This window comes from Mesocricetus auratus, unplaced genomic scaffold, assembly GCF_017639785.1.
Source record: "Mesocricetus auratus isolate SY011 unplaced genomic scaffold, BCM_Maur_2.0 Super-Scaffold_100022, whole genome shotgun sequence".
Lineage (NCBI taxonomy): Eukaryota > Metazoa > Chordata > Mammalia > Rodentia > Cricetidae > Mesocricetus > Mesocricetus auratus.
The window spans coordinates 20,718,070-20,744,274 of NW_024429203.1; the positions used below are offsets into that span (position 1 = coordinate 20,718,070).

At 45.7% G+C, this 26,205-nt stretch overlaps 1 protein-coding gene across 1 annotated transcript in view; it reads right to left on the reverse strand.

Annotated features, from left to right (window-relative positions):
- Positions 1 to 26,205, reverse strand: part of Sorl1 (sortilin related receptor 1) — a 163,899-nt gene that overhangs the window by 112,588 nt on the left and 25,106 nt on the right. Inside the window, exons 3-6 of the mRNA XM_005069402.4 lie at positions 26,008 to 26,133; positions 19,174 to 19,335; positions 16,793 to 16,860; positions 9,310 to 9,490 (exon numbers count right to left, since the gene is read on the reverse strand). Of these exons, the coding sequence (XP_005069459.1) occupies positions 9,310 to 9,490; positions 16,793 to 16,860; positions 19,174 to 19,335; positions 26,008 to 26,133 (537 nt within the window). The remainder of the gene's footprint in view (positions 1 to 9,309; positions 9,491 to 16,792; positions 16,861 to 19,173; positions 19,336 to 26,007; positions 26,134 to 26,205) is intronic.

Here is a 26,205-nt window from a genome sequence, read left to right on the forward strand (position 1 = left end):
CAGGGTTTTGTTAGCATAAGACAAAATGAAGAGTTCCGCTCCCACTGTCCTTCCTCTTCCCATGCCACCTTCCAGGGAGTCCACTGGCAGACAGCTCTGTGCACGTGCACTATTAAACACAATATAGTGATGACAAGTCTGCCTCCTGTCCCTCCCGAACAGCAGGGCCCAGAGGAAAGATCTCCATTCTTTATGTTCTCCTCATCAGGCATAGTCACATAGTCAAGTTCTGCTTAATGAAATGCAAAGAGAGATGTCATGCTGGCTTTGAGGAAGGCTACTTAAAAGCACCAATAAGCTGGTACCTCTACCATTTTGGCCATTCTGGTTATCCTTAGTCTTCCCAACTGGGTAAAGACTCAAAGGCCAGTGCGGGAATGTTAAGAATAGGAATAACTCCATAGGATGGTGGAATGGAAAGACACAATCATAACCTTAGCCTTAGCTTGCTCGTCTACCTGAGGCAACACGGGAAAGACAAAACACCCATTTTGGCCATCACTTTAATTTCTAGTCTGCTATTAGTGACTCCACATAATTCCAAACTGATGTGTGCAATCCAGTGTTTTGCACACAAACTGGGTCACAATAAAGAAAAGACTGATCAACTTCTTCAAAAAGACAGGATGTAAATCTTGCTAACCCACAATTTAGCCTTTCTTCATTGGTCATGTTTCTCAGACATCTTTTCATTTCACAGCTGATGACTGGCACCAAGATGATTTCCAGAAGCACTCTCTAACAAAATGCACAGGTACATACTATCTCTTTTACAGCTGCACACCACTTGTAGAGCACATTCTAAGGAGAAGAATAAATTCGTTTTTAAAAGCAGATTTTTGTTTTTCCTGAAACAAGAGCTCATGTAGCCCAAGCTGGCCTGAACATACTGTGTAGTTGAGAATAGATAACCTTGAACCCCTGGCACTCCTGTTAGTACCTCTTAAGTGCTGGGCTTACAGGCATGAGCCAGCATAATAAGCTTGCCAAACTTTCATTTTGGATTGATAAGCCTGAAAGGCTGAATCCACGACTAGACCCATCAACACATACAACAAACAACTAGGGATTATCTAAATGCATTCGTCTGGATGAATGGTCTAGAATTCGATACTTTATGGAAAGTGTTACTTTTTTAAGTTTCGAGTTTTCGGTTCTGATGATAGCATGATGTGGATTTCAGTTTAGACTTGCGCTGATGTCAAAGCAAAGAAGTAGTAAGCAATCAAGGAGTGACTAAGAAATGACATATTCTTAGCCACAAAGGCCAAAGGATGCTGCAATGAGTTCTTCACCTCTAAATCTCAGAGCAGTTTCAACTAGGGAAGACTGCCAGACAGTAGGAAACCACCCAAGGTGCCTGGCGACATGAGGACAATAGCAGAGGCTCCTGAGTTTCAGCTAGAGCAGTCAATGTTACTTTCCCCTGGAACAGTGACAAAGCTTCAGGGAATCATCACTACTTACAGTTCCCTGCAGGGAGCATCTGTCATAAAACACAGACACCCAATGGAGTGGCCCAGGCCTCTCCTGCTATGGATGATTCATCTTGTCAATCTGATCACACTAAGAAACACCTAGGGCTGGCGGTGGTGTTAATTCCAGCACTCGGAAGGCAGAGGCAGATGGATCTCTGTTGAGCTTGAGGCCAGCCTGGTCTGCAGATCGAGTTACAGGGCAGCCACAGAAGAAACCCTGTGTTAAAAAACCAAAAGAAAGAAAAGGACAAAAGAAACACTTAGGGATGAGGAAAGCACAACCCTGTGTGTGTCTGGGGGCAGGGGCATTTCCAGAAAGGAGTAACAGAAGAGAAATGGCCCTCGGAACACAGGGAGGCACTGTCCCCAGGCTGGCTGGGAACCAGGTGGAATAAAAAGCTGGAAAGGAGCGAGACGGCGGGTCTTGGCTTTTCTCTGCTTCTGGGCACCATAAAGTGAGTGCCACGCCCAGCCTCATCCTCCTAACGGTTATGCACTGAAAGCTCTGAAATCCTTGATGCAAACAAATCTTTCTCTTTGAAATTATTTCCTTCCTTCATGTATTTTGTCCCAGTAGTAACACTAATCTGATTAGTACATCCCAGCTGCTTGGGAGGCTGAAACAAGAGAATCATCTTAGCCTAGGAGTTAGAGACCAACCTGGGTGACAGTGCAATACCTCATCTAAGAAAAAACAAACAAGCATAAATAAAGCATGGATAAACTACAACTGGCTGGCTAGCTTTCACAGTACCAAAAGGAGGCTGCTAAGCAGTAAAAGTCACCAACACCTTCATCCAGTTATGAACTTTGTCAGCTACAAAATGATCAATATGGCAAGAAATGCCTATAGGTGAAATGATGGGATGAATGTTATAAAAGAAACCGATAGTCTTCTGCTTGGATTTAAGAGGACTATACCGTGGAGGAAACACTTGCCTGGTACTGTGAATTTGACCAAGAATCCACAGCTGGGGAGCTCATAGGCCACAGGGACAAACCTACTACTATCATTTTGCTAAATGGACATAGTCCTCCAAATAGGTCTTTCTATACCCATAGATGAGTGCAGCTCTCAGACTTCCACCAGAGAGCTTCTTTGTGGAGTAGATGGTGGCCCAGGCAGAACTCACAATTGGTCAAAGTACAGAGAAATAGTGTCAGTCATAAATGGGACATCTATATCATACCCACCCTCCCAAAGTTCAAGGGGCATTACAGAAGAGGGGCAGTAAGATTCTAAGAGCCAGTAGTTGAGGAGGACCTGTGCAAAACAATGCCTTCTAGACACGACAGGACCAAAGAATATGAACACGCACGGCTATGACTGCTTGCACAAGACCTGCTCAACATCAAGCCAGTCGACATTCCAGCATGGGGGTGGAGGGCTCACAGCCTCCACCAATAGTGGAGCAGCTTCTGGGAGAGAGCTGATTTTCTCCAAGAGTGTGGCTCCTGGTAGGTCAAGCACGCTCCAGTGGTGGTCTCACACCCGTGAGTAACAGCAGTACATGGCAGCACAAGTTGGATTCAGTGGATTATAAATCAAAACAAAACAAACCAACAAAAAAAGGACAAGATGCTATAAGGTGTGTGGAAGTGGGGGGGATGGATCCAGGAGTTGGGGGAGGGATGGGAGGGAGACTATGATCAAAATATATTGTATATATGTATACATTGTAAGAAGAATTAATAAAAACATATGCTATAAGAAGTAAAAAACCATCCTAGGGGGAGACAAATTAAATAAAGGGTAGACAGCTAGTGGGGCTGGTGTGTGTGAGGATGCTGAAGACGGATGGGGGCAATGAGGAAGTCAGATCAGTATGAACCGTTCTTTTGTGTAGATCAGGAAAAGACCACAATAAAGTTTACAAAGTTAATATTAATTGGCATCATTTCCAGAATGACAAGGTAGGGAGCCCTAAAACTGCCCCCATAAAAGCAAGAAAAACACTAACACTCTCAAAAACCAACTTTCCCAGGTTTCTGAGAACTGCATAAAGTTTGGCGAAACCCCAAGTGGTATTTATTGAAATACAACAGCTGGATCTTGGCAAGCATGGTGGACTTTGCTGTGTTCTCGCATGCCCTACTCTCACCCCTCTCTCTCTAACTCTGAGGTAGCCTTGGAAACCCACAACCTCACAGCCCTAATATCTGAGGGGTTACTGGACAGGACAGAACTGTTCACCCTCCCCTGCCCCCCCAAAAAATCCTGCCTGACACTTGACCCTACACACACACACACACACACACACACATACACAGAATCCAATAGCCAGTCAGGGTGTGCCTGGGGGACAGCAACTGACAACTGACAGTTTAACATTGAGATTGCCAGAGGCAGCAGGGCTAACCAAAGCTTAAAAAGAAAACCCAGAAAGAAAATGGTCCTAAGAGGCATTGTTTGAAAAGCTCTGAAAAGATTTCTAGGAATCTTTACGGCCAAGCACATAAGAGCTGTGAGTACACTCTAGGAAGAATAAAACAGAGTCTGGCCTACATCCAGCTAACCGGGAGGGCTCCACAGAAGGCAGAAGCGAAGGGTGGGATGACTCTGGAACTCACAGGCAGGGAACAGGAAGCTTTACCCCACACCAGAGTCCACTAGGAAGGCAGAGCAGCCTCCTCAATGCACACAAGGAAATTTCTAACAGTCACTGCTGTCTGCTAAACCAAACCACAGACAATTCGGTATATGTACAACAAAGAGCAGTCTTTTCAGAAACAGAAACTCTCTGAATAAACAGCAACATAGACCCAGGGAGCAGGTATCAAGAGCCACTGCATTATAGTAACTGTGTGGTTTTCAACAACAAAATGTCCTGGAAAGCTTTAACTGACAATTTGACATAGTCTAGAATCATCTGAAAGCCAGGGTTGAGGATTTGCCTCAATCTCCTGGCCTGTAAGCATGTCTATAGGGAACTGCCCTGATTGCTAATTGATATAGGAGGGCCCAGCCCACTGTGGGTGGCACCATTCCCTGGGCTATATAAAGAAAAGTCAGCTAAGTGCAAGTCTATGAACAGTACACTGACAACAAGTGTTCTTCAGTTGTAGCACAATAAATAAAAGACCCAGAGACAGATATTGGTGTGCAAGCTTTTCTGAAGATCAGAAAAGCAAAGCTGCTAAGCTACTTACCTCTACCTTAGACTGAAAGGTGACCCTGGTTCCATCAATCCTCACACTGCAATTCCAGACTTCACTGCTCCTCAGATTCACTCTGATTGCTATATGGCTACAGAATCCTGACACTGAGCCTATTGAAGACCCTGCTCCTATCTTTTATACCTCTCTAGTGCTGCGATTAAAGGTGTGAGCTCTGTTTCTCTTTTAGACTGATTCAATCTCGTGTAGCCCTGGGTGGCCTTGAACTCAGAGAGATCCATCTGCCTTTGTTTCCTGAGTCCTGGGATTAAAGGTGTATGCCGCCACTTCCTGACCTCTACAGCTTGAGGCTGACTTTGCTTCCTGAATCCTCACGTAAGCTTTAACAAATCATAAATAATATATCACCACATTCAGTCAAAACTTGGGTAGATGACTTGCATGGCCTGTAGGAAGCCCTGGCTTCCATCCTTAACATATGGATGTGCATTCATGTATCCTATATGAGTTAGTCTTCTGTTGCTGTGATAAAATACCATGGCCAAGCCAGGATAAGAGTCCGCCATGGCATGGAGGCATGGCAGCAAGCAGCAAGCAGGAGATAGCACAGGGCTTTTCATCTCCAGTCCCACCTCCAGGGATTTACTTCCTCCAGCAGGCTGGACCACCTAAATAATGATATCAGCTGGGATGAGGTGTTCAGATGCCCGAGAGTAGGGGGGCACTTTTCATTCAAGCCAGCACACACCTCCTCACAAGTATACCAACTCAAAAGAAAACTGCATTCCAGGCATTGACAGGAGATCTTAACTGGCAGAAAAGAGCCATCAGTCGTTTCTTAAAATGACTGTATCAATTGTAGGCACTAAGGCAACCGGAAGATCAATGGTCAGGCACATTGTCTGCCATGCCCAAGACCCTGGGTTCCATCCCTAGTGGCACAAAAATGGGGCAGAAGAAGACAAAGGAAATAGCAGCAGCAAATGTAACAAATGAACAGTAGATCTATTACATTTCATCAACATTAAGATTATCTTTTGCATCAGGTGTTGGTGGCTCACACCTTTAATCCCAGCACTCGGGAGGCAGAGGCAGGTGGATCTCTGTGAGTTTGAGGCCAGCCTGGTCTACATAGCCAGTTCCAAGACAGCCTCCAAAACAATACAAAGGAAACCCTGTCTCGAAAAACCAAAAAAAAAAAAAAAAAGAAACAGATTATCTTTTGCTAACAAGGACATAAATAAAGAGGCGAAAAGACAACCCCACAGAGAGTATCCAAATCTTATACAGAGACTCTACACGGAATACAAGAATTTAAGAGCAGCAAGATAACTCAGTGTTAAAATGTGTGTGCGCTTGCCACATGCATGCAGGTGCTGCCCACAGAGGCCAGAAGAAAGCATCAGATAACCTAAGAGCCGGAGCTACAGGTAGTCATGAGCCATCTCTTGCGGTTGCTAGGAACTGAAGTCCTATGGGAAGAAGAGCTGCAAATACTCTTAACTGCAGAGCCCTCTCTCCAGTCCCTTCCTTAGAACTCTTGAAATTCGCTTTGATGCTGTGGGGGGGCGTGCATTTAGCCCTGCAATGTGTACTAGTAGCATCTGCTCCTGGGCAATGATGCTGCAGGTGCTCCTAAGAGAAGAGTGTGGGCCTGGCAAAACTTACCTAGAACCACAGATGCAAGCCGCACCCATGGCCTTGAAACCCAGAGTCCTGTCCCCACACAGGAGGCAAAGCGTGAATACCATTGACTAGGCAGCATCTGCTCATGAGGCTCTTAGGCAGAGAGACGTTCAACACAGCAATATTAACTGTACTGGTTAGACTGTATCTCACTGTGGCAAATACTGAGATAAACCAATTAAAGGAAGAAATGACTAATTTTGGCTCACAGTTTTAGAGGTCCAGTCTACAGTGGCAGGGAAGACATGGCAGAGCAAGTCACGTCATTGGAGGACAGAAAAGACAAAGAAGATGACACACTTCCTGTTTCTCCCTCTTTTATTCCTGCCAGGTCCCCAGACTATGGGTAGGCTGGTGACCCCCACTCTCTGGGTATCTTTTCTCCTCCAGTTAATCCTCTGTGAATATATCCTTAGAGAGCCTTCCAGAAGTGTGCTTCACTAACCTTCTTGTACCTCTCAATGCAAAGTCATCATGGCAAGACTAACCATCATACATCCTTCCAAAATTCAAAAGTGGACTCTTTTGTGGGGGTTGTTTTCACTTGTGTGGGTCCAGGGCAGCACATATTCAACTCGACTTCATACTGCTACTGGGTGTCACATCAGTGACCCTGAAAGCAGACATGCCCCCAGGAGCTACAGAAACTCCTCAGGTGCACTAGAGAGCGGCTGTGCCTATGGTTAGACTGGAGAGGAACACAGACAGCTCCCACTATTGTCCTTTAATGCTTGGGCATGAGATCCAGGAATTGCAGGCTAAGAGAAGGAACAGCAGCCATCTACCTCAGGACCCACTCAGGCAAAAGCAAAGACAAGCCAGGGCATCACCAGTGAGTGTGAGAATTGAGAAATTAAAGCCACACATTAATTCCAACCCAAAGACTTCAAACAGGAAACTCCCACAGCCACTGGGGAACCAGAGATAAGGTTTCAGGCTGCAAAAGAACTCAGGGTTATCTGATTTGGGTCACGAAGCATCAATGCCGGGGCCTGTTTTCTATTACCCTACTCATGTCCAAAGCAATTGGAGCCGGGCATGTTCTTGAGCTACTCTGAAAGCATGTGTGTGTACACGTGTGCACATGTGTATGTTTGTACACATGTGTGTTCATGGGTATGTAGAAGCAAAAGCCAGGCAAAGCAAGAAAGCGATGATCGAGGAGTCAATGCAAGAAGAAAAAAAGTGGCCACAATTCAGTGGTTTAAAAAACCATTTGTGGGGGCTGGAAAGATGACTCTGAGGTTAAGAGCATGTATTGCTCTTTTGCAGAATATGAGTGCTTGATGCCAGCACTCATGGGAAGCAGCAGTTCACCACTACCCATAACTCCATCTTAAGGGACTCTAACAGCTCTGGCCTTCACAGGCACCTGCACTCATGTGCACATTCCCACACAGAGACACACATAAATTAAAAACATAAAACAACTTAAAAAATTAGTTTATGTGCATTAATATTTTGCCTGCATGTATGTCTGTATGAAGATGTTATGGTACCCTGGAAGTGGAGTTACAGACAGATGTGAACTGCCATGTGGGTGTTGGGACTTGAACTCAGGTCCTCTGGAAGACCCGCAAATGCTCTTAACCACTGAGCCATCTCTGCAGCCCTAAAACAACTTTTAACAACTTTTAAAAATAAAACATTTTGTGGGCCAGTGAGATGACTCAGGAGAAAAGGTGCTTTTGGTCAAGGCCGATGACTGAAGCTCAAACCCCAGGACCCAAATGGTGGAAGGAGAGAACTAAAGTCTACAAGTTGTTCTCTCTCTCTCTCTCTCTCTCTCTCTCTCTCTCTCTCTCTCTCTCTCTCTCTCTCTCTCTCTTTCTCTCTCTCACACACACACAAACACAAAATAAATAAATAAATGTAATGTAAATTTTAATAAAATAAGAAAGCATGGCCGGGTGGTAGTGGCACACACCTTTAATTCCAGCACTCAGGAGGCAGTGGCAGGTGGATATCTGTGAGTTCAAGGCTAGCCTGGTCTACAGAGTGAGTTCCAGGATGGGCTCCAAAGCTACACAGAGAAACCATGTCTTGAAAAACACAAAATACAAAAAGAAAGAAAAGAAGGAAGAAAGAAAGAAAACACATTTTTGTGAGGTCCTAAATGGAGAATGTCTATAGCTTTTAGCCCCCTGTACCCTTCCTCCAACCTTCCTCCCTGCTTTCCCTGCTGGCAAGTACCCTGGAAGTCTATCAAGGAGGCTGGCCTGCTTCTGCCCTGTCTGCTACCAACTGCAGAAATAAAGGAGAACCTGGAGAAAAACACTGTATCTGGCTTCAGTCCCTAACTTTGCAGTGACAGAAAGCAGGACAGACGCCCAGGTATCAGAGACTTTTCACAGCCAGTGAGCAAAGCTGCAGCTCCCAGTAGCTGGGATCCAAGAAGCTCTTGCCAGAGCCCACTTTGTCCCTTTGAACAGGATCACAGAGTCCTGTTAAGCGATCCACTCTGATTTGGAACGAGCAAGCCTCCATTTCAGCACCTGGCTCTTGCACCTCAAACCAAAGGGAAGGACCTTCTTAAGGTTCAGCAGTATCAACCTAATGACAGCTGGAAGCTTAATTACTGCTTGTCTTTGAGTATTAACACCCACTAACCAATGACTACACATCCTATTAACATCCTATTAGCTATGTAAATGAAAGTGCCCAAAAATCTCAAAGAGATAAGTTTACATTGAAAAGAAACCAACCAGGCAGTGGCCTACACACACACACACACACACACACACACACACACACACACACACACACACACACCTGCACACACATATACTAACATATGCATATAAACACATACACCAGAAAAGAAATCTGTCTTTGTCTACAGTGCTTGGTTACTGGGAGACAACCAGATTCTCTACTCTGATCTAGCACCTTCCATGCCCTTGGGGATCCTTCAGCCAAGTTACCCCAAGTGCATCACCCAGTTGATGTCATGCAAACTCACCCAGGTGGATGCCAGACCAGCAAGGGAATTGTCGGAGCAGCGTACTGCTGAGCATTCTCAACTTACCACCACCTTTGTTGCAAACATGTACTTGTCCCGAAGCTGAAAGTCCCTCACTTCCTCCAGGATTACTTCCTGATTTTCTCGGGACTGGAAGAAGTCTGTACTGCGAAACACTGTGGAGAACCCGAAAGGTTCGTGCCGCTCAATGTAGATAGTGTTTGGCTGGTCATAGGGGTCGATTCCCCTGGAAGGAAGAAGCAACTGTTACCATTTCCTATTTAATCACTAGAGGCACGGACATTTCGCTGTGTGGACAATTGCTCAGGATCTAAGACCCCACGGTGCCAGTTACAAATGGCACTCTGCCTCAAGCATGTGCCTTTGCTTGTTCCTTAACTAGGAACAGAAGTTGGGGAACTGCTACTTGTACAGTTTTTACTCTGCTATGGCTGTTTCCAAAGCGTCCTGGGATTAGCTCAAGGCCATCTCTGGCCCTACTTTCAAAGAGCAGAAAAAGCAAAAGGCAGGGAGGCTCTGAATAAAATGAGTGAGACCGGAGGCACTCACAAGTTCCTGGCCCCAAGCTCAGAAGCTCAGAGGTGAGGCATTTTCCCCAGGTGCCGTAGCCTAAAAAGTACAGCACATTAGGACTCTGTGAGTCAAGTGGCCTATCCCTCAGGCCTTTTCCTCCCTTTCCCGCTGACATCACTAACCCATGCCATCTGGACTCATACTGCCAGTCCATTTCATCCCCCATGAAGCACCTGTTTAGCCGACATGCTAGGTATCCTCCAGAGAGGGCAGGCACACGTCTCTATGCTTCTGTGAACATCTTATGTAGAGGTGCCCTCTGTACCAACTCCAGTCCTTACACCTAAACCCTACTCTCCTCTGAGATCAAGTTCAAATCACTGTCCTCCAAGTGCTCCTCTTTCTCCTTCCCGTGTTAGCCACATATCTCTGCGACAGTCTTTATCAACGTTTCTATAGGAGTTTTAGCTCAAGATGAAAGTGCTGGGGCTGGGTGAATTTTGGAGTCAGTCTCTTGACAATATAATGGTGCCTCTTAACCACTGCATTACATGCTTTCATGTAATCTTCCTGGACATGTGACGCTGGCCTGGGGAAGCTGGGATAATAGAATCCCTGGATGAAGAGATACTCACTGCATTGGATGCATGGATCACAACTATAGATTCCAAGCCCAATTGCCAATTCAGGTTAAGATCAGACTACACTGGAGAAGGTCTGAGTCTGAGCTAGTGTCCTCAAATACAGCACCACCCATACACTGGGAAGACCACTGATATGCCCAAGTTTCCAACACTGAAAAAGTAAACACCAAGCCTGATTAACCAGCAAATGAAATATTAATTGGGAAGTCAAGAAAAGAACCCCACAGTAGCCATGCAGAGATGACTCAGGCATGGAGCCAAGGGAATCATTTATGTGGCTGCCTATACACAGTTCTACATGCCCTGTGGAACTTAGCACAAGGAAGATGAGGATCATTTTTAATTCCTCCTGAGATAGATGGTCAAGGCCATGTTCATCAGAAAACATATCCTTTTCAAAGGAAGAAACAGAACTGGGTAGATGGTCCAGCCAGTAAAGCTGGTGTAATACAAGCATGAGAACCTTGTGAAAAGCAGGGTGTGGTGTCTCATGATCCCAAAGGTGGGAAGGTGGAGAAGATGTCTAACCAGTGAGCCCCAAGTTCAACAAAAGACCCTATCTCCAAAACACCTGCATGTGAACATATACAGGAAGGAGACAAGAAATAGAAAAGGGAGAGTCTCATTTCACACTGGGGGAAGACTTGACGTCGACCCTACAATCTGGACTCTGAGGAAAGTGTTGGAGAAGCCAGCAGCCTGGGCCCGGCGTGGGAGAAATCCATTCTTCCTGATCAGATGCTCGTGTGGGGGTGGCTGGTGACATGTTCTCTTCTCCACAATTAGAAGTACTGATTAAAGTACTTCCTCTAGCCTAGAGGATATGCAAATGAAAAGGAGGCTGCTGGGTATTTTTAAAAGGCAGAGAGGAAGAAACCCTGCTTGACATATTTTGAGATGAGCTCATTTCTATTATCCCTTTCTCCGGCCAAAAGAGGAAGCCATGGTCTAGAGACAGACCACCTCATACCTCTCATCCCAACCCCCCTCCCTCATCCATATTTGCACCTCCTAACCCTGGGATTGACTCCATCTACAGACTCCTATGCTCTGGCATCTGCTTGCCTTCCAGCTTCTCTCCAACTCTTAGATACTTCTCATTCTGTCTTCCATGGAAAAATTATAACCATTGGCTACTTCTAAGCATAGTCACCCACTAGGCCCCACCTGCCTCACGCACCAGGAAGCCCCACCTGGAAGCTGTGTGGGACATCCTTGAATGTCCCCCACCCCCTTACAGGTCTTTTCCTGCCCTGCCTTGCCAGTCTCTGGACATATATTTTCTAGTTTTCTATGCCCTGACCCCTGCCTCCCCTGCCTGATGCTCCCAGGCTGCCAGGCATGGTGGATCAAGACTGTGTTACTCTCAGAAAGATCAGCTTGCACTCTTACTTACTATGGGGGAAATTTAGGGAGAAATCCCTCAAGTAACCTGGAATTCCAGTACTAGACATCTAAGCATCTGAAATAAAGTAGACCAACATCTCCAACACAACTGTGTGCCTGCAGAAGTCACAGAACAAATTTCTAAGCTAACGCCCTCCCCCCACATTTAGCAGCCCTGCTGGCTCACCTTCTCAATATGTTGTTCATTAAAGTGATAAAAGGTCAATTTGGGGGCTGGAGGGGTGGCTCAGTGGTTAAGAGTGGTGGCTGCTCTTAGAAAGGACCATTTCCTAGCACCCACATGGTAGCTCACAACCATCTGTAAATCCAATAAAGCGTTCTTCTGGCCTCTGTATGCAACAGGCACACTTTTGATGCATAATTATCTGTGCAGGTAAAACACTCGTGCATGCAAAATAAAATAAATCTTAAAAAATCAATTTGTTCTCATAAGGCAAAGGAAAGTCATGACGGCACTCCCTGGATGGAGGCTGTCCTTATGGTTACAATTTTCCTCAGACACCCACAGCCTCTGCCCAAGGAAAATAATCAAAGGATCAGAAAAACTGCTTGTTATGAAAAGGAAGTTCATGTGATTTAAAAAATATTTAGCTGTAGGGCTCCTTATACCCCTTTTTCCGTATCCTTTGTTACTAAAGAAGTAATATCAACTTGAAAAAATTCACAAGCAGTATTTACATCCTATTGGTCTACTATATTTAATGTAGATGGAATTAAACAAAAAACTCAGAAGAAAAATAATAACTGGAAAACAAGCATACAGATACAACCTGTCTTATATCACACGGAAAGGGCCTAATCTCAACTATATAAAGAGTTCCCAGAAATCAACAAGAAGACTGACAATCAATAAAAGATCAAGGAGCATTAGCAGACATGTCCCACAAAAAAGAGCATAGGGGGACAGGGTTTCTCTGTATAGCCCATAGCTGTCCTCGAACTTGCTAAGAAGCGCATTTTTAAAATTATGCTTGACTAAGAGATCTAGGCCATTGCCAAATATATATACATACATACATATGCATATACATACATATATAGTTCCAGGCCATCCATGGTTACATGAGTTCTATCTTTAAATAAATAAATAAATAAATAAATAAAGGTTCTTGAGTAAAGACATTCAAATTCATTCATAATGAGAAAATGCAAATTAAAGCTAAATGAGACAATGTGCCCTTAGCTGTAGAGAAAGACACTATTCTATGCTACTGAGATGAAAGTAAATTTGACAATGTCCATGGAAGGTTTGGCAATGCCTACCCAAGTCACAATTTCCCTGGGGACTCAGCTGTGTGCAAGACTAACAAAATCGCTTCCCCTTGATGCTCTCATCCTATTGAAGACAAACAGTTGATGTGTCAAACAACTGTGTGCATCAAGGTAATAAAGGGTTATACCCAAAAAGAATAGCACATAGCTGAACGAACAGAGTAATCGTCATCTTAAGTAGAATCTTTAGAAGGCTCCCCACAGAAAAATGACTATTACTTAAAAGACAATAGACAGGGGAGCTGGGAGGGTATGGAGAAAGGGGGAATCTATAAGTGCCACACTTTGTGAACCAAGATGGGTGAGGATGCTGAGGAAGGTAAAAATAGAACTGCCATATGACTGAGCAGTCTCTTTCCTGGATATAAACCCCAAAGGAAATGAAATCACTACCTCTGAGATCTGCGTTCCCATGTTTACTGTGGCACGATTCACAAGAGCCGAGACACCTCGGTGTTCACTGGCAGAAAAAAAATGCACAAAGAGACTGTGGTATATAGGTGCAATGGAATACTAGTCAAACTTTAAAATGGAGCGAGTGCGTGACAGGGAGAGACCTAGAAGAGTATGTTAAGTCAAACGGGCCGGACACACAAAAAAGCCTATGTTCTCACGTCATTCAGATTTTTAAAAAATCAAATGGGGGTGGGAATGGGAGAGGAAAGTTAGAGGAAATAAAAATAGAGTGCATGGAGGAAAAAGACGTCTAGAGAGCTAATAGAGGATTAGACTACATAATTGCAGCTTGTGCTTGGGATTTTTGCTAAACGAATAGATTGTAACTGCTCCTGTCTCACACACACAAGGATAGCATGAGTGATGACGCCTATAACTTGCTTCACTGTGGGTACCACTCTACTGTCTCTCTCCCGTAACAGCATAGTGTCTATACTCTAACAAACATTTAAGTAAATAAGTGAGATCTGATGGGCAGTCTCAAGGACTGAAGAAGTAAGAGGGAAGAGCTAGGAAAGAACATTCTACCCAGAGGAAGGAGCAAGTGCGCAGGCCCTCTGCCCCGCGGTCCGTATGTACCTCCTCTGAGTAAACAATGATGCATTCAGTGGCTCAAAGAAGGGCTGGGGAGATGGTGCAGTGGGTAAGGTTCTGTACGTGATTGAGGAGCTGAGTTCAGAACCCATGTAAAATGTGGGAGTGGAGCCTTCTGTCTATCATAAGAATGCTAATGGAGAGGGGGTGTTCGGGGAAGAGGTAGATCCCAGGGACTTCCTGGCCAGCCAGTCTAGTCATATTAATGAGCTCCAGGTTCACTGTGAGATCCCGTCTTTAAAATACAGTGAAAAGTGATTGAAGAAAACAGCCAGCATCAAACTCACATGCACACATGCCTGCACATACACATGTGCACACAGATGTGAACAACAGATGTGAACATCTGTACACCACACACAGGATTGCTCTGCCTGTACTCTAAGCATAAACTTCCAAAGGACAAGAGCGAACCCAGAGAGACAGCTGAGACCCATGAGCAACAGCATTGGCTCCAAGTCAAGCCATGGCTGAGCAGGCATCTTTGGGTACACAAAGGTCGGTTAGGGGCTGGGGAGGTGGCTCAGTGAATAACACACTTGCCATGAAAGCATAAGGACAGAAGTTCAGATCCCCAGCACCAAAGGGGTAAAAAGGCAGGTGTAGAGGCAGAGAAGGTTCTCTAGGGCAAGATTGCTGGCAAGACTAGACAGAACTGGTGAGCTCTGGATTCAGAGAGAGACTCTCTCTCAATAAATAGGGTGCTGAGTCATGGAGGAAGACATGAATGACAACTTCAAGCCTTCACATGTTCATACACGCAGACACATGTGTGGCCACACATATATGAGCACACGCATACACAGGCCACTGAGTCCACAAGTTATCCATAGATGGACAAAGTGAAGAGCATAAAACAAATGTGGATTCAATGACCACAATGTTTTGTTTTGTTTTTTGAGACAAGGTCTCACTATGCAGCCCTGGCTGTCTTGGAACTCACTATGTTGCCCGGACAGACTGATTGCAAACTCATAGAGATCTGCTCTGCCTCTGCCTCATGAGTGCTTGGATCAAAAGTGTGCACCACCACACTCAACCACAATGTCCTTAAACTGATCCTGGACACTGAATGAGGAGATGACAATGACCCATGCAAGACAGGAGGATCAAGAGTCAATTCAGGAGACATCCTTTTATGGTGTCTCTCAGCTACTCATGAGAACAAAGTTACCAAATAAGACAGACACAATCACCCTACAACAAAGTCCCAAGAATCTGTCCCACACTCACTGAAACGTGCAAACACCTGTGTTCAAGATCTCATGTTCCACTGCTCACAGTACAAGGTGACAAGCAGCAATACTTACTTAAACATAGGTGGTTTTTGTTTGTTTTTGTTTTTTTATGGAAGTCATTTTGTCTGCTTCACTCTCCTTAGAACCCACAGTGGCTCCCCACTGCTCTCAGAATTCAGTTCAGATTCCTTCCTCAAACACTGTAGATTTTTAAATTTTCTTTGTGTGTGTGTGTGTGTGTGTGTGTGTGTGCGTGTGTGTGTGTACCCCAATGCAAGCACTGTATAGAGGTCAGAGGAAAATTGGTTTTCTTCCTCCACCTGTGGCTTCTGAGAATTGAACTCAGGTCAATAGACTTGGTGGCAAGCACCTTTAACAGCTAAGTCATCTTACGTCCAGATTCTTACACAATTTCTCTTCACATATTTCAAACAATGCAGAGTTCCAAACATTAAAGTCAGTATTCCCTACCCAGGTACCACATAACACATGGCTGCTTCTGGCCATCAGGCTCCTGTAGAGAAGTCCTGTCCTTCTATCTACAGCACACAATTTCCTGTTCCCACCACCATGCCCAGCCTGGATCAAGGGGGGCCAGAAGCTATCTGGTGCTTGGTATGTGGCATGTACACAAAAGTCTCTTCTAACTCCCTTCACTACATTCTCTGTAACTGTATCCATCGATTTTGCTTAGCTTGAATTGAAAAAAACAAAACATGAAATGTATGCACCAGAGCCTGGGTTTTTATACCAAAGAAAATCCCAGTTGTGATATGATGCCATGAACATGGAAATGTTTGGGGTTCTAGGACATGCAAGAGCTTCAAGGTTCCCCTAGGGTCCTGTACCCAACTGAAAAACCCCCACTTTCACAGGGCCAACTGATGAGCTTGTTCTCTGTGCAATTCTGCTTCTTAGATCAGGATAGCATGTCTTGAGCCAAAGGCCTCACATTTTACATGAGAGTAAAATATCCACCCACTGTCTGTTATGACTGTTTCAGTCTGCCATTTTTCTCTGTGGGGTCATATTCTGAACATTCGTTCCCAGCTCAAAGCTGTTAAACCTAAAGGAGGTAGGGTTTAGCTGGCAGAAATAGGTGAATAGGGTCAGGTCTTTGAAAGTCATACTCTGTTCCTAGTTCCTTCCTCATTCTCTTTCCTGGTCTACTGTGATGTGAACAGCCTCATCCAGTGTCTCCCCTGCCATGAGCTGGCCCAGGATATTTCCCCAGCATGACAAAGAAGGACCTACTGACATTGTGAGCTAAAATAGTCCTCCCTTAACTTGTTCCTGTCAGGTATTTTTATCCCAGCCATGCCAAAGTAACTAATCCAAGCTGAAGGAGCTAAGGAACAGGAGGCTTCCTTAGTGCACCAGGATTTGCCATGTGGCTCAACTTACCAGGAGAAGGACTTCACGTGCTCCTGAATCATGATCCAGGTCTGGCCAAAATCATCCGACTTCCATAGCTGCAGAGACCAAAATGACAAGAAGAGATGCACATGCCACAGTATGAGGGAAACGCCAACTGAAATCCCGCCTACCCCAGGGCACTGTGAGGACACGCACTCAGGTATACCACGGCAAACAGAAAGAAAAGGAAGGACAGATTGTTCTCTAGAGCAGCTGGAAGAAGAATGAGGGTGACTTGTGGGCTGTCTTACCACTTGAGTGAGGAGAGGTTAGGACAAAGTATTTTCCTAGCATGTTCAAAGCCCAGGGTTCCTTCCCTAGCACTGAAAACAAACAAACAAACAAAAAAAACACCAAAGCTAAAATGCAGTAATCCACACAACAGTGTATGACCCCCTTGCAAAAGGAACTTGATCCTGGCACCCACTGAAGTCCAGGACATTGAAAACACTGTTCTTAGTGAAAAAAAGACAGATCATGTGATTCTACTTATATGAGGGACCCAGGAGAGGCAACATCAAGACAGAAAGCACAATGGTGGCCAGGAGGGACTGGGGAAGGGGGAAACAGGGAGTGTGAATTCAACATAGACAAGGTTCAGTTCTACAAGATGGAAAGAAAGTTCTGGCGCTAGATGATGGTGATATTGCACAATAATAAATGTAACTGATATCAATCAACTAAACAAACACACAAATAAATTAAAATATTCTGAAGAAGAAAAGTACACTAAAAAGAGAATAAAAACCATGGGGCTAGCTTGGTGGTGGCAGAATACTCATCTGCCATGTAAGAAGTCCTGGGATACCCAACACTAAATAAATAAATAGGCATTGGTCATGTCAGCTGACTGTAGGGGTTCTGCTTAATCTGGGAGCAAAGGGATCTTCTCAGTGCTTGACCACAAGGATCTACTGAATGCATGAGCTTGGCCCATGAGTAATTTTCCAGCTCTTCCCCAAAGCCTGTAGACACCAGAGGCTTCCACAGTCCCTGGCAGAAAAGATAAAAAAAAGCCTAAGACCAAAACTAACAATAGTCCACCACTCCTGGTAAACTGACCCTGCCCCTAAGCTTCGGTTACTCTCCAGGGCTTGCAAAGGTAAACAGATCTCTGTTTTTGTTAAACAAGCACAGAGCAAGTGAGTTGTTCCAAGGCCCATTTGGGCAAAAGCATTCAAGCCTCCCCAGTCAGGACTTCGAGAGGACCTGCTGAGTTCACAGGTTTATGCCCAATATTCACATTTGAGCCTCGAGACAGAACTCTTCCCAGGCTCTAACTCACTTCTTAGTTTCCTTCAAACTTGATTCAAAATGGGAAACACACAACATTCACCTTATAACCGATAGGCACACACAAACACAAGGAGGAATATTAAAGTTTATGATAATGTCAAACAAACACAAGTGCAGTGTGCTTAAGGTGGGGCAGGGTGAAGCTGAGTGGTAGCAGTCTGGCCTAGCACGCCCAAGGGCCTGGGTTCAATCCCAGTTTGGGAAAAGTCAAACAAAATACATACAGTAGATGATAGAAAAGTCAAACAGAAATACGCAAGGAAGTCAGAGAAGAGCTCAGACTCCAGACTCCTATTGTGGTTCTCTCTAGTCAAATTTCAGGACCTCCACTTACCCCATAGACTTGCAAACATGCATGTACACTAAGAGAGGCCTAGTGTTGAAGTCACAGGGCCTGCCAAGTGTTGGGTGCTAAGTGATGGCAGGGACGTAGGGAGAGGGTGCCAAGAGGAATATACTTTTCCTTAGCTGTGGTAAGTGAAATAGTAGCTACAAAGGCTAAGCCTGAGGGAAGAGGAGGAAGAAGGAGGAGGTGAGATCATGAAAAGGATACACACACACACACACACACACACATACACACACACACACACACACACACACACATGCACTGGGGGAAGTCCTTCTGTGTATATGTTTCTCTTATTGGTTAACGAATAAAACACTGATTGGCTGATTGGCCAGGCAGAAAGTGGCGTAGTTGGGCAGAATCAGAATATAAGTAGGGACAAACAGGAAATCGCTCTCTTCTCTCTCTTCTCTGCAGAGATGCTGAAGAGTCAAGATGCAGGATGCCAGAGGAATAAGAGGTCCCTGGACCTTTCTCTGGTGAGATAAGACCATGACCACATGGAGATATTTAGATTTATAGAAATAGGTTAATGATTAAGAATAAGAAACTTTAGCCAGAGGCCAACAGCTTTATAACTATATAGTGTCAGTGTGCTTCTTTGGTGCAGAGAAGGGGGACAGGACCAGCTGGTCCAAGAATCTCACATCACACACACACACACACACACACACACACACACACATACACACACACACTTATGTATGCTCCAAAGACCTCTTACCTGCTTGTTAGGGTGAGACCTGTCAAAGCCCAAGAGGAGGTTGGAGGCCTTGCTGTGGAGGAGGAGGTCAGCAGCCCGGAATGGGATGGAGAAGCCATGGATAGTGCTGCAGAAGTCAAACGTGATCCAGAGGTACTGGGCATAAGCATCTACAAAGATGTACTGCAAGAGAGAATAAGCAAGCTCAGAGTACTGTCTGGTCAGAGCCACTGAGCAGGTCCCTAAACCATATGCAAGTGCCCCTGTGTTGGGGGAGGGGTACAGCACTAACAGGGTTTCATCCTCTTTCTCTGCATCTCCTGGCAACCAAAAGATGCTGGATATATCAAACCATGTTCAATTAAGACAGGGGTACCAGGTGGGGAGACAGCTCAGATGGAAGGTTCTTGCCTTGTACACACCAGAATCTACCTTTAAAGAAAAAGTGAGGCCATGCCTGACAACCAATACCAGAGGCTGTTCTCCAGTCCTCATGTGGCACACACACAAAGGAAGGATTGAAGAGACAGGCCCGGTGAGGCCATGAAGGGAACTTGCTTACCCAGGCCATAAGGCTAGAAGACTTTTCTGGTGTTTCTTATTCCTTCCAATGTTGGCCATTCTTGCTCGCAGGCAGGCCATTCAGTCACAATCAGAAGGTGGCTACTGACAGCCAGGATGGAGATATCCTGCCCTTCAGACTGTCTGAACCCAGATGAGAGTGCCATCACTCCATCCAACCTCTAGGTAGCACCAGGTCACGCCTTTTCTGGAAACCCATTAAAATCTCTACATCTAAGATAAACTGCCCCTCCTTGCTATTATGCCAGGTGACTCCATAAGCTTGGTGAGCCAACTGTGCTGCCAGGCACACTCTTGAGGCACAGCTGAGGTGGCTGTGGGAAGCAGGTGCCATGCCTCATTTTACTTCTTAATAGGTCACTGACTTTAAACAAGTTCTACTGGGATGGCAGCAGCTGCCACCTCAAGGTTTCCTGGGGACAGGACAAAGGTAGTACAATTTAGCACATGAATAATACAGACCATCAGTCACATGCTAGAAGTGCTGCAGTAAGAGTCCTCCCCCAGGCAGTAGCAGCCTACTATGAGAGGTAGGCATGCCCACAGTTAGCCACAGATGAGGGTTAAATGGCCAGTGACACAGGCAGAGCACTGTGAGAACCTGTCCAGCCCAAGGTATCAGATTTCACTCCATAAGAGGTAGTCATTGAAGGGTGGCTATATTGGTTTGCCTTCTGTTGCTGTGATAAAACACCAGCCAAAACCAACTTAGGGAGGGAAGGATTTATTTGGTTTACATGCTCCAATCACAGCTTATCACTGAAGAAGGTCAGGGTAGAAACTCTGGCAGGATCAGAGGCAGGAACCACAGAGGCTGGCTTGCTCCCAACGGCTTGTTCATTTCGCTTTCTTAGACATCCCAGGACCACCTACCTTGGAGTGGCTCCTCCTACAGTGGATCCTCCCATATCAATTTCTAATCAGGAAAATGCCCCCATAGACTTGACTTCAGGCCAGTCTGATAGAAGCAATCTCTCAGGTGAGGGTCCCTCTTCCCAACAAGTCTAGTTGACAAAAACTAACTAGCATGGCAGGCATAGCATCCACCAGGAAAGAATAGTCCATGCCTGGGCACAAAGTAAGAGGTTAGGGACTATTATACAAGCTTGATGATGGGTTCGGAGGCCTAAGACAAGAACAAGCCTAGGAAGTGCAAATGAGATGGGAGCCTGGGGGGTGTGGGAGTGGGGGCAGCCATGCTCCCAAAAGAACAAGAGTGACCCAGAGAACCAGGCGATGAATCAGAGTGAGAGCAACGGGGACCCGGCACCACCCACAGCCAGTCCTTACATTCTAGAAGGCAGCCAGTTCAAGGGAATCAGTCCAAGGACATTTCCCTACATGACAGATGAGCCTCCTGCTCCAAAACCCTCATCAGCCTGCTCATGAGCCACTACCCTGCACTGGTTCCCGCCTGGCCTGGCTCTCAAGTGTCCCTCCTTCCTTCTCCTTGGCATGATTTTCCTGTGCTGTTTCTCTTGTACTTCCTCCCCCAGCATCTAATGTAAATCTCACACTCTGCAGAAGCCTAATTAAATCTCAGAAAAAGGTAGTAAATGTTTGGAAAGCAAGAACTACTCTAAGCAAATTCAATGCAATAAAAACAATTATGATCCTAGCAAGAGCATCATAATTTTCGTCATGGATATCTTCCTTAGAAATAGCCTGTCTTCCTGTTCTCAACCCATCTTGGCTCCTCAGGAAGGTGAATCTTTCAATTAGAAAGGACTGCTCCAGGAATCGGTTTCATGCCTTCCTACGGGATCACATTTGTGAAGCTAAAATACCACAAAACTAGACATTTTTATGATAAGGCCAAATGGGATTTTGGTTTGTTTGTCTGGTTGGCTTGACTTGGTTGGTTTTTGTTTTTTGTTTTTTTGTTGTTGTTGTTTTTGTTGTTTTAAGAACACTTGCTCCACACTAGGCAGGGATCTGGAAGTTTCCCAGGCTGTATCTTGCTCAGGCTGTTCCTCATTCACAGTGACTCGGTGTTTTGGGTCATCCTGTCACACCCCTTTTAATAACAAGGACACTGAAGCTCATGGCAGTTAAATGCCAGAGAAGGTGCAGGAACAGAGTCATATCCCAGCTGGTGCAGAGCCCAATTTTTACAGTCTATCAATCCTTAGAGCTCTCCAAACCAAAGGCAGCACTACCTGATCTGAAAGCATTTCATGGTGGGATTTAACTCACATACAGGCAGCCTCTCCTCAGATGTTCCTCAATTTTTCCCTGGAAACTCATCTTCCTTCACCTTCTGCAACATCCCTGTGAAGTCTCCCTGCTCCTCCCATGACAACCTTGGACTCTGTGCAGATTCCTCATCCCCACACACACCTTGGAAGCTTGGAATCCTGCGTCCTTTACTAATGTAGTATTTCTTGCATGCAGCCTCAACCCCTGCCTTTAAGAATGGATACAGAATGCTTGCTACAGTTTGCATGTGGTTTGTCCCATACAGGTTTACAAATTAGAAGCTTGACCCTGGGGGCTGGAGAGATGGCTCAAAGGTTAAGAGCACTGACTGCTCTTCCAGAAGACCTGAGTTCAATTCCCAGCAACCACATGGTGGCTCACAGCCATCTGTAATGAGATCTGGTGCCCTCTTCTTGCCTGTGGACATACATGCAGACAGAACACTGTATACATAATAAGTAAATCTTTAAAAAAGAAGCTTGACCCTCTGTGATGTTAAGCGATGAGACTGGGGAGATGCCTAGGTCAACAAAGTACTTGTGCAAGCATGAGAACCTCAGATCCAAACTAGGTGTCATGGATCCCATCACTGAGGACTGACAAGGTTTCTTCTTCCAGGCTTCTCTCTGTTCTTTCTCCTCTAATACATTATACATATTGGTAGGAGCCACGTTTCCCAGAAATGTTCCTGCCCACCACTTCCCAACTCAGATTCTCTCAGGGCTCCCCAAAGTCCTCAAGGTGAAAGCCAATCTCTTCCACCTCCAAATGGCAGTCAGGGTGGCCATGCAGAACAGCCATCCTGCACAGATGCCATAGGCCAGTTCCCTGGAGTCTGTCCCTGCCAATGCCTTCCTCCTGCTTGCTTACAGGCTCCTATCAACTCCTCTCCCTCAACTGACAACAAATGTCCATCCTTGAAGCCCCATTCCTAATCCTCAGGGCTCCAGAAGGGCCTCACTGTCTGTCTCACTTAATCCCCTACTCCATTTAGAGACAGGGTTTACTCGTCTCCCAGCATCTCATACACATGATATGTCATATGTCACACACATGGTAGGTAAGTACAGAATGCCTAACTTGTTCTTAAATCTCTAAATGCCTGGTAGCCAACCCCATATATTGGCTACCAGACCTGACCTACTAGATGCTTCCTAAGGTGAGGTCTCAGGACTACTTGAACTTCAACAGCTGTTTGTAATCACTTGATATCCCAGGGGTACATCTGGGAAGATAAAGTAAATGTACTGACTGATTTTATGTCATTTGTCACAAGCTAGAGTCATCAGCGAGGAAGGAACCACCACTGAGAAAATGCGTCCTTCCATGAGAGGTATACAGGTCTGTGGGGCATTTTCTTAATTAGTGATTGCTGTGGGAGTGTCCAGCACATTGTGGGTGGGGTCACCCCAGGGTTGGTAGTCCTTGGTTCTACAACAAAGCAGGTTGAGCAAGCCATGGGGAGCAAGCCAGTAAGCAGCACCGTTCCGTGGCCTCGGCATCAGCTCCTGACTCCAGGTTCCTGCTTTGCTTGAGTTCCTGTCCTCACTGATTTGATGATGAACCGTATCTGGAACTGTGAGTGAAATAAAGTCTTTCTTCCCCAGTAGCTTTGGTTATGGTGTCTCATCACAGCCATAGGAACCCTAACTAAGACAGTACGTTACAGAATTTATCAACACAATCGACTTTCTCCAGCTTTGATGCAGGAACCCAGGTATGATGGATGATAAGTTGGAAGCCAAGAAGGCAAGCAGGAAAAGAAAGGAAACAAATGGTTTACTATTTCCCTAGGTCCACGCTCAGCCTGGAAAAGGACAGGATTCATCCACACTCCTGCTAAGACTAGGCTGTAAAATCCAACTGTGCTTCAATGGTCCAGCAACGAGCCTGGGGCCCACCACTGCACTCTTGACAACAAGGCACCCAAACTTGTATGACTTTTTTCAGGAAGTGGTAAGTCTGGTGGGGCAACATTTGCCTTCCAGAGAACAAAGGTAAATGTAAAAAGCGACACCAGCATAATCGGTGTCATCACTTCCTTCCGGAGACATCTGGGGAGGATTATGACCTTATCTGGGGAAGTAGACATGCTACAGAAAAGCCTCTATCACTCCTTGTTGTGAACTTCATCCCTAACCATCATTATGTTCTCCAAAAAGGCAGATGCTTTGTTTCCTGAGTCCATATACTTGCCAACTCCAGAGCATGTGTGGCCATCTCACCATGAGAAACCTAAGACGCACATCACGAACACACTGCCCCCACCTCTCCATGCAATGCCTAGGTCTCTTTATTGTGAGCATTCAGGTATCCACACTTCCTTCTTACCCCAACATGGCAGGAGCTCTACACCTTCTGCTGACCAAATGCTGCAAAGCCCGGGTCTTCTGCCTGCTCTAACTGTGTTCACAGGAGCCCAAAGCATCCTTCCTGTCTTCAGCCTACACAGCTAATCATAACCAGAAAAAGGGTAGGAAGGCACAGCTTGCCCACATCTGGGCCCTGAGCTGGAAGGGGAGAGTCCAGGGTGAGGGAAGAAGGCTTCGAGGCCAAGACTTCGCCCAGAGTCAGCTCTGAGAAGGGGTGGAAATCTAGCGGTGACAATAATAACTGGGTAAACACACCCTGGTAACACAAGCAATTCTAAGCGTAGTTTGCTTCTTGAGGAACAATGAACACAAAGAACTATACAAAAGAAGCAGCCAGCCCCCTAGCAGGTCCTAGATGGAGGATCTCATAAGGTGGTCACTCTCCACCTCTGGGAGCCCTCAAGACCATCCTCATGGTCTTAAGGTAGCCTCAGGAGGAGAGTACTAAGAGCTGTGGAAGGTCCAGTTCCTCCAATTTCTCCTTGTTTTCCCCTTGGGAAGTGTGTATATGTAGGTCATCAGTTAGGGCTGATTATTTACCCAGCAGGTACCAGTAGCGACTATGCTACCCTTTAAAAAAAAATGGTCTGCATCAGCTGGTAAACAGCCACTGCCTGGAAACATCTCAAGTACTTCCTCCTAAAGCACTAGTGGCCATGCTAGTATGGAGGAGGGGAGAGGATGTAGGGGGAGGGAGTTTCGGAGGGTGGAGAAAGATGGTACACCTCCCCAAATCCAGCAACTAAAAAGAGCCTCCCATTGGTCAGAGTGTCCACATGGGTTGCTTAATCCTCTTAATGCAGCCCCTGCTAGGAGACCCCAAGGCCTTGAAACCAACACCAAGGCCTTGGAAAGACCCGGTCTTGTCCCGGTGGATTTTTCTGCACAAGCAGAATGTAGCAGCTTCCCTCACTTCAGGAAGCTCTTACCGTTGATGGGTTTTTCTACCTATGTACTTTCCACCCCTGGAAACACGGAGTCCAGTGTAACTCCTAGAGCAAAGAGCTACCAAATAGCAGGAAAGCCTAGTAGGCTGTCAAGTTCCCTCTAGCAGGCTGTCAGGGTCCTTTCATGCTTTGCCAGCACCTGAAGCCCAGGAGTAAGGTCAATACTTTCTCTAAACGCAACTGCCTGGGGTACTGATCAAAGAAGCAAGGCAACTAGCTAATTGGGGAGAGGGCAGAGGCACAGCCATACCTGCTCGGTGGGGTTTCTTTTCTATATCCGTACAGGTTCAGAAAAGAGGGAAAAAGAAATGCAAGTGTGTGAGCACACACACACACATGTGTGTACACATGCATGCATGCATCTGCATGCACACACACACACACATACACGTTGACAACGCCAACAAAAGCAATAATTCAGCAGTCACTCTTGGAGACCCAGGATTAGCACCATACACCTGAGAAATGCTCCAGCCACCAGTGAATCAGACAATTTATTGGTTGGCAGATTTCTGTGGTTGAACCTGACCTTGTTTGTCCAGAAATCCTGCCCGACCAGTATTCGGTCTGATTATGCAAAGATCCACCTTGAGAATTGCATTCTGTCACCAACTCAGAGGTTAGACAAAAAAAAAAAAAAAATGGTAACTGGCAACCTATGTGTGCTACAAGGATGGCAAAAGACTCCAAGGCCCAGCCCCCTTCAGTGCAGCCATCTTTCCCGAGTACAGTGTCCTGAAGCAGAGCCTCCTTACCCGTTTGTTGTCAGCAGGGCTGTGGTAGAACTGTGAGATCACGGCTTCACTATTGTTTCCCACTCCAAAGTTCAGCTTCCCTGAAATCCTATTGAATGATTTCCCGTAGTCATAAGACACATACACCTGGAACACATGGAGAGGGAAAAGGAGAAAAGAGTCAGTGAGATGCTAAGCAGAATGGTCTCTAACCTCCAC